Source organism: Protobothrops mucrosquamatus, unplaced genomic scaffold (genome assembly GCF_001527695.2).
Source record: "Protobothrops mucrosquamatus isolate PMUCROS unplaced genomic scaffold, P.Mucros_1.0 scaffold1014, whole genome shotgun sequence".
In the NCBI taxonomy this organism is placed as follows: domain Eukaryota; kingdom Metazoa; phylum Chordata; class Lepidosauria; order Squamata; family Viperidae; genus Protobothrops; species Protobothrops mucrosquamatus.
In genome coordinates this window covers 133,060-141,513 of record NW_015387250.1, presented here as the reverse complement: position 1 = coordinate 141,513, position 8,454 = coordinate 133,060, and the positions used below count along the sequence as shown (strand labels likewise).

General features: G+C 41.6%; 1 protein-coding gene across 1 annotated transcript in view; it reads left to right on the top strand.

Moving 5' to 3' along the window:
* The first annotated feature begins 2,657 nt into the window (after positions 1–2,657).
* The window catches only part of PRKCH (protein kinase C eta), an 82,658-nt gene continuing 76,861 nt past the window's right edge, over positions 2,658–8,454 (top strand). Inside the window, exon 1 of the mRNA XM_015819894.1 lies at positions 2,658–3,175. Coding sequence (XP_015675380.1) covers positions 2,816–3,175 — 360 coding nt within the window. The 5' untranslated portion in view covers positions 2,658–2,815. The remainder of the gene's footprint in view (positions 3,176–8,454) is intronic.

The window sequence follows — 8,454 nt, the reverse complement described above, 5'->3', positions numbered from 1 at the left end:
GGGACATAAAAAGCAGTCCAGATTAATTGGTAACAAATAAAAATATTTTAATGTTGGAATGTGAAATCATACAATAAGGACATTCATTTTTGGAGCCAGCCAAAACTTTTGAATTGTCTTCATGGATAATCACATGCACGTTGTATTACAGCAATCCAGTCTTGAAAAAATTAGGTAATTCATTGGATATATTGGTTGGGCATATTGGAAGCTGTATTTCAGAAACAAATGGCTATAATTTTCCCGTTCTATATTAGAAGAATATTCAGATTGTGGAACTGCAATACTTTGGTTAATTTTCCCTTTTTTTATTCACTAACTTAGTAATAACAAAGGAAAAATAGCTTGCTTCTTTTCATTACTAGACTGTGAAGAATCATCAGTGGACGGGGGCGGGGTGATGGTGGTGGTGAAGTTTTTTTACTAATTCATATCTGATAATTTCATTCTTTTTTTCTTCATAGCTTTTTGGGTGGGGCATTGTTTCTTCTGTGATTGTTCTAATATCTGGTGATAATTTCTGCTTATCTGGATGTTGGTTAATAGCTGTAGGATGAGGAAGGATATTTGTCTAAGCTCACATAATTCATCAAAGCTGGTAGGCCAAGCTAAATACATAAAAACAGCCAGCTGACTCTACTCCCCCATGCACTAACAATGCTATCTAGACTGGTAATAAACATCTACAGGAAGAGAAACAAGCTAAAAGAATGCCAAGGACCCAACAACTTAAGTCTTAAGCTATATATGTTCTCACTATGGCAGGGGAAAAAGAATCTTCTAAAAATCCTAAAAAATTGTTAAATTAGGTTAAATTATACTGATCATAACAGAGGATTTTCTCCTAATGCAAATAATAGATTCAAGGAATAGGGTTCCCCCCCCAAAGTCCAATAATGGAAGAAAGGATGAAACCACCCTTTCCAATCTGTTGATCTTGTTAATTATCAGCCTTCCCCAGTAGCTTCTATTCCATTTTTGGGGAAATGTACCTGTAGACTTTGTAAGTCAGCAGCTTATATGCTACAGCAAACTAGTTCTCAAAGTAGCTGTTTTATCCCCCAAATTTTGACTGTCTGATGGGAAAGGTGGTCTAGGAGGCAAATGAGTTAGGATGATTATCAAGTTTTGTTGACCATCAAGTTTTATTAACTCTTGGCCACCATATAAATAGATGGCTGCTGCACACAATACTTTTCATTTTGGCTTAGATATTATGTGATCCCAACTTGATATGTGTGACCATAACTACCATGGCTTGTTCAGCAAACCATGGCTTAGCATAGTGTGAACTCTGTCACTGAAGTTGACCTCATTCCAAAGTAGTAGTACCTCTGCTCATTAACCTGGAATTAAAATCTTAAGAGACATCAATATGCTGTCCCTCCACATCGTACCAATAACGTAAAAAAATTGTCTAGAAAACAGTGAAAGATACAATTGAAAAACTTCTTTGAAAGGCAAAACAAAAACAAGAGTCAACTCCACGTGGGTTGAACTTCAAAATAGATTAGAGAAATCCTATCATCCTGCCTTTGTGGCCACTCCTGTCCTCTGACTAGATACTAATTTGTTTGGGCTGGACCTGAGGATGGTAAGAAGTGGATTTTCCAGCTGAGGTTCTCCAAAGAAGGAAATTGCCTGTAGAGATTAAAATGTGACTTTGGGAGACGCCTTTTGGGGGAAATCTGAAGGAAAACTCGGTGGATGGGGCTGCCCAGTGAAGATCTTGAGACCAGAAAAACACATTTAAAAATTGTGGAGTCCGAGTTTGGTGGTTGGCTTGCAGACGTTTCATTACCTGACTAGGTGACGTCTGATGTTGTTACCTAGTCGGCTAATAAAACGTGGGCAGGTAGACCACCAAGTTCAGAGAGCACCAAGGACTCCTTATTGCAACCCTGAGCTACAGATATTCTCTTCTGTTGGGGACATTTAAAACGGAGGGTTTGTGCTGCGGATTCAGGGTTGAGCAGGAACTGCGCCTGGCTGAGGAGCGCCCTCAAAGATGAGCGCTGGGCGGCGGCGGCCCACGGCTGCCTCCGCGGCTCGGGACAAGTCCCTGCAGGACGGCTGGGAAGCGCCGCCTCTTGGCCCTCCCTTCTTCAGTCTCATCCCTCAGGTGTCTCCCTCCCTTAATAACTATTTGCCTCTTTTTCTTAGCCGAAGCTGCTCTGAAACAGCCAGGAACGGAAGCAGGCAGGCAGAGCAGAGCAGAGGACTGGACTGAACCGCAGGCGGCTGTGTGGGTGAACGGGCGCTTCGGAGGAGCTGCGCCGACAGGAAAAGCCACCCTGCCGCTTCTTTGAGGCAGTTTCTTCCTGGGCTGGAGAAGCGAGAGAGAGAGAGAGCGAGAGAGAGGAACGAGGCGGGAGGAAACCGAAGCCCCCGAGCCGGAGAGCAGGAAAGGCTTTTCGGTTGCTCGAGGGCCGGCAGCCACTTTGGGGCCTGGCGGGAGTTGAGGCTGTTCTGAAAGAATGGTTTGCTCCCCCCCGTCTCTCCTTTGTGTTCTGGATCCCTGATCTCAGCAGCTCTCGCCAGAGGCGAAGAAAGCAGCGAGTGAAGTGATTCAGCAGCTTGGCTTATTTCCTTCCCGGCTCCGAAGGCAGAAAGGAACTGAGTTGGGGTGTGTGTCTGTGTGTGTGTGTGTGTGTGTGAACACACCAACATGGCCCGGAGACCGGGGGCCCTGGGCTGCCCAGACCCCCGAGGACTATAGTGTCCCAAGTCAGCTGGGACTCGGGAGTGCCCCAAGCTGAAGTTTCCCATTTGAGAGGGAGGAAGCCTCCTTGTCTCGGTTTAGCTGAGACCTGCCATGTCCGGAGGGATGAAGTTTAATGGGTACATGAAGGTGCGCATTGGGGAGGCTGTGGGGCTCCAGCCCACCCGCTGGTCACTCCGGCATTCACTGTTCAAAAAGGGATACCAAGTGCTGGACCCTTACATCACAGTGAGCGTGGATCAGGTACGAGTGGGACAAACCAGCACCAAGCAGAAGACTAACAAACCTACTTACAACGAGGAGTTTTCTGCTCCTGTCACCGATGGGCGCCAGCTGGAGTTGGCAGTCTTCCATGGCACTCCTATTGGCTACGATGACTTTGTGGCCAATTGCACCGTGCCCTTTCACGATCTGCTTCATGGCACGGGGTCTTCTGACAGCTTTGAAGGATGGGTAAGTAGCTGACTCTCTTCGGGAACTGGAACTCCCATGGAGTGTTCACCTGGGCTGGTGTGCAACATAAACATGGGTGTGCATCCCCTTGGTCCGCCTGTGCAGATTGTGTGATTTGGGAGATGAATCAAAGTTATTCTGCAAGGCCGGAGGACATACCAAACTCTCATCTTTGGGGAACCTAAAACTTAATTATTGGGATCCATGCTTTATCATTCTATTTCTTCTTTTTAATAATATGAATGTTACCGGAAGTGCATCTAGTCCAGTATGCTTATCTGGATTTGGAGAAGTTCATAAACATAGGATGATTAATAAGATAGTCCTTTCCTATTTATCATCTGGCATGTGATTTTTTCAAACTACAGTATATCTGACTAATAACTGCAGATATACTTATTATTTACGTAGTTGTCGATTTATTTAATGCTGTTTGCCACCTGGAATCTCCATATGTGAGATGGGTGGCCATATAAATTTAATTAATTCTTATTGACAAAATAAATGAAAATGCATACATTTATGTAAAAAGGAAATATACAAAAATATAAATATGGCTCTAATTATAAGAGGAAAATGTGAATCCTCTCTTAGAATGCATTATTCTAAAAATTATTAGATAATTATCATTTTTCTGCAAAATTATTGTTTTACAGAATCAGATTCTGTTGATCTCTAACAAATTTGATATCTATAAATTTAGAAACTTCTTCTGTTTTCCAAGATTGCACTATAGGTAGTTGTGTTTATTTCTTATTTTTCAAGGCCATTTGGAAATTATAGCAATAAATTACATAACCTAATGGTGTGTTCCAAGAAGGATATACATTTATTACTCTTGCTCTTAATCCTGCTAATTTCTTGAAGAAAATCTTTTGCTCAGCATTGGCCCACAGCATCAGTTCTTCAGTTTCTTCATAGGCCAGTGTATGACTGATCTTGAAATATGAAATATAGTGTATTTTTATTTTCAACTTTTTTAGAGACAGGAGTCAAGTCTCTGTAAGACTGTTGAACTTGACTGTACTATCCACCATGAAATAAATCCAATATTGTTGACTTCTAAGCAGATTTCATGCTTTTCCCTCCTCTCCCTTGCCCATATCTCAATAAGCAAAATAGTTATTTAAAATGGTATGTTGCATATTCAAAGAGGTAAGGTAGTATGCTTGTTTATTGCAACTACAGATGCATTGCCTACTGATTCTCCCACTAATAGGAAATGTAGGAAAGAGGCTAGAAACCTCTTTCCTTGGGAAAGTTGTTTTTCCTTGGAAACCTTGGGAAGTTGTCTAGCAATTAAAATCTTGTGGGGAAAAGACACTCATCAGCCATTCTCTAAAATCAAAGCATAGTGCAATTTGTCATGCAAGAACCATTGAGATCTATTAAGCAGTGGAACAGTCTGCTTCCTGAAATCATAGGTCCTTCATCACCGGAGGTTTTGGGACAGTATTTTGTCTGGGGTACTATGCGGATTTTTTTCATAAGTCAGGGGTTTGGACTAGAAGTCCTGTAATTTTGATTTAGGATGACTTTGGGCCAGTCACTCTCTCTCAGCCAAATCCACCTCACAGAGATGATGCTGTAGGGAAAATAGGAGGAGAGAGGTGTGTTGGATAGATTCGCCACCCTGAGTTGTTTATAAAAGTAATAAGTATGGAAAATAAATAATAAACAAAATAACATCACTTCTAATCTAGATTCCAGGATTGAGCCTACTGTAGAAATTTCCTCTTCCGTCCTCCTTTCCTTTTGTCACATTGATTGTATGAGGCTTAGACCTATTTCATAAGTCCATGGCAAACCATTGTGATTCTGGCAAAAATGGGTCAGCTGGGCGAGGAGAATGAGAGAAAAACAATGGCCATGCCCATTTTTGGCATTGGGGAATGTGACCCTCCAAAATGAGTCTTCTGCTCCAACTTTAAATAAAGATGGTGCCTGTGATCTGATCACAGCCAAGTCAAGAGGGATTTGCTTCTGCCATTCAAAGGGAAATATTTCTAAATCAGAAATGTGCAACCTCTCTGTGGACCCCAAAGGCCTATCATGGGTGCATAGTTTTCTCCTTTTTTTTTTTGCTCCGTTGCTCAAATATGTGGCTGCTGAAGCCAGCTAAGTCTGAGAATGAGCTATATATTACAGGAAGATTCTGAAATCGATCATAGATCCCCCTTACAGAGGTTACCGTAATGGCTATGGAAAACTTTGCTAGTTGTCTATAAATTCTAATAAGTAAAGAAATAACATTACCAGAATGTAAATGTGTATTGTCTCTCTTATTTATTCCTATGTCATAGTTCCCAACTAGGTGGCAGTACCCAGGTGACCAAGTTAAGCATCCACTCACTAGTTAGTACATGGATGGAGACCATTAGAAAATCCTGGGGCTGTGAACTAGATTGGGGAAAACAATCCAAAAAGCTAAAAGGTAAGTCAGGTCCATTTAGGTTGCTAACTTGTTGGACCTGTTCATGAAGTCCCTTTTGTCTTCATGATTAGTAGAGGAAAGATTCAGGTTAAACATTAGAAGGAGTTTGATGAAGTTAACAGTTGTTAAATGGTGAAACTGTCCATATAGTGGTGAATTCCTTCTTGCTGCAGTTTTTCAAATAGGATCTGGATAGCCACCTGTCAGTTAGGGGTTAGGAGATTCCTACATTGACTGGGGAATGGACTAGATGACCTAAAAGGTCTCTTGCAACCTCTACATTCTATAATAATTATTTCAGGGTTAATTATCTCTGTTCAGCATCCTTATGTTACTTACACCCTGGATAATTCCTTATTCCAGTTCATGAGCCCTTGCCATTTAATGTAACGCTTGTCACAACTGGAGAAAAGGTTTGCTCTGAGTGACATGCTCTTGCGGAATCCTTTCTCCAGTCTCAGTGCTCATTCTGACTATCTTTCTTCCAGTGCACGTACCCACATACATACACCTACAGACACACAAATTCCCCACCAATGGCAGAAGTGGTCTTAATTCAGCCTTAGATGAATGTACAAACTCTATATTTTACTGTTGAAATTAACACCCATGCTATGAATGGGATCAATGAATCATACTGCAACTATGGCCATGAATGCCAAGGTGGGTAGGAAATAATAGGGAAATTATTGATCAGTTCAGGATGTACAAAATGGAGGGCTTCGTCACGCAGCACACAGTTAATCCTTGCAATTTGCCACTATTAATAGCAATCTTAAATGCCTTTCCAAAGATAGGTAACCACCTGGCTTGAGGTCAAAGACTTTATAATCCAAGATGTCTACATAAAATCCTAACTTGGAAAAGTCTGGGTTAGATGTTTTGTCAGATGAAAAGGTTTATCAAAGAGCATCAAACCTAAGGAGAATCCTTTATGTCTGTATGCTAAGGCAGGAATGCTAGACTTAAACATCAGATGTAGGGTGCTGGAGAAGTTGATCTTCATACATACAAATATATTGCTAGGTTCTGACTTTAAGTAAAATAACAACCACAAATATTTTTTTTAACAAACTATAATAATTATGCTTAAAAGACCCCAAAATTAAAACAGAGTAGTTCTTGTGTACAGGTTATTTATTTGAAGTATTCCTCATATTGTAAATTTTGTTTTCTGATGAAAGAGTAAGGTTTTGGGAATGATCCCACACTGTACGCATTAAAAAAATAAGCTTGATGAAGGTCCTCCAGGACAAGCTTTCCACAATTCCAAATTCCAGCCCTTCTTTTCTGCTTTCCCTCCTACAAGTTGCCTGTTGGTTATATCTATCTGGCAGTAAAACTTTGTTTGTTTATTTAACTTATATGCCACCCTTCTCACTATCCCAAGTGATTCTGGATGGCATAAAGACTAGCTCATATATTGCTCCCTCAGTTAGGTTGTCCTGCAGACATTCATACTCCTGGTGCAAAGCAGGGAGATCAGGACTGTGTTTGCACAGTGAAAAATATTCAAAGTCCTGTGAGATCAGGTAGAAGGGTCAATCCAAAGCGGAGAGGAGAGAGAAGACGTTACTGTACCTGAGTGGGGAAAAGAAGTGGATGTATCATCTCTTCAATAGTTTTAGTAAATAGCAAAAATTATTGTCAGAAATTGAGGTGTTTGGGGAAAAGAAGAGAGCTTTGCTTGGGATTAGATTATCTCTTAAATCACTGGTAAATGCTTTAGGCAGAAATTGCATGAACATACAGTTTATTTTTTCTATGCTCAACCTCACTATTCTTTATTATCTCTGTAGGATAAAACTTCAACCTTTTATGATATAGCAGGTTGTGCATGAAGATACTTCTTTCTTTCAAATCACTTGGGATCATAATTTTTTCCTGAGAAACTCTTTGAATATTGTAACAGATCACTACCATCTTGCATCTTTTGGATTTTTTATTTAGCTTAATTTGTGAACTGTCATATGTTGTAAATTGTACAGCTCTATCCTTTAGATCCTACAGCACCTCATATTTACATTATTAAAAAGTGATTTTATATACTTATAAGATCTTGTGAGATGGGAGTATGCAGAAAAAAGAGGTCTTCTTTTTGAGGATCTTCTCAGCTCCATCCAATTAAGGCATTCTTGGTCTTCCTCTTCTTCTCTACTTACTTTGCCTTCATATATTTATTTTGCAGTTTCATCTTCATTTATTCTTTCTGTTTGACTAAACTATCTGGATGTAGTTCTTTCATACACATATCTCTTTGGTATTCAATTCACATTAATTACCACCACCTCACCACCGCCTTAAGGGAGGCGGTGGTGAGGCCTCACCACCGCCTTAAAGGAGGCGGTGGTGAGGCCCCTCCTTAAGAAGCCTTCCCTGGACCCAGATGTATTGGCTAACTATCGCCCGGTCTCCAACCTTCGCTTTGTGGCGAAGGTTGTTGAGAGTGTGGTTGCGCAGCAATTCCCTCGGCACCTGGAGGAAACAGTCTATCTGGACCTGTTCCAGTCGGGCTTCAGGCTGGGTTACAGCACGGAAACGGCATTGGTCACGCTGGTGAATGATCTCTGGAGGGCCCGGGACAGGGGTCATTCCTCTGTCCTCGTTCTTTTGGACCTCTCAGCGGCTTTTGATACCGTGGACCATGGTATCATGCTGCGACGTTTGGGTGAGTTAGGAGTGGGAGGCACTGTTATGCGGTGGTTCTCCTCCTTCCTCACCGACCGTACGCAGTCTGTATTGGCAGGGGGACAGAGGTCGACCCCAAGGCCCCTAACTTGTGGGGTGCCACAAGGGTCGGTCCTCTCTCCCCTTTTGTTCAATATTTATGTGAAGCCGCTGGGGG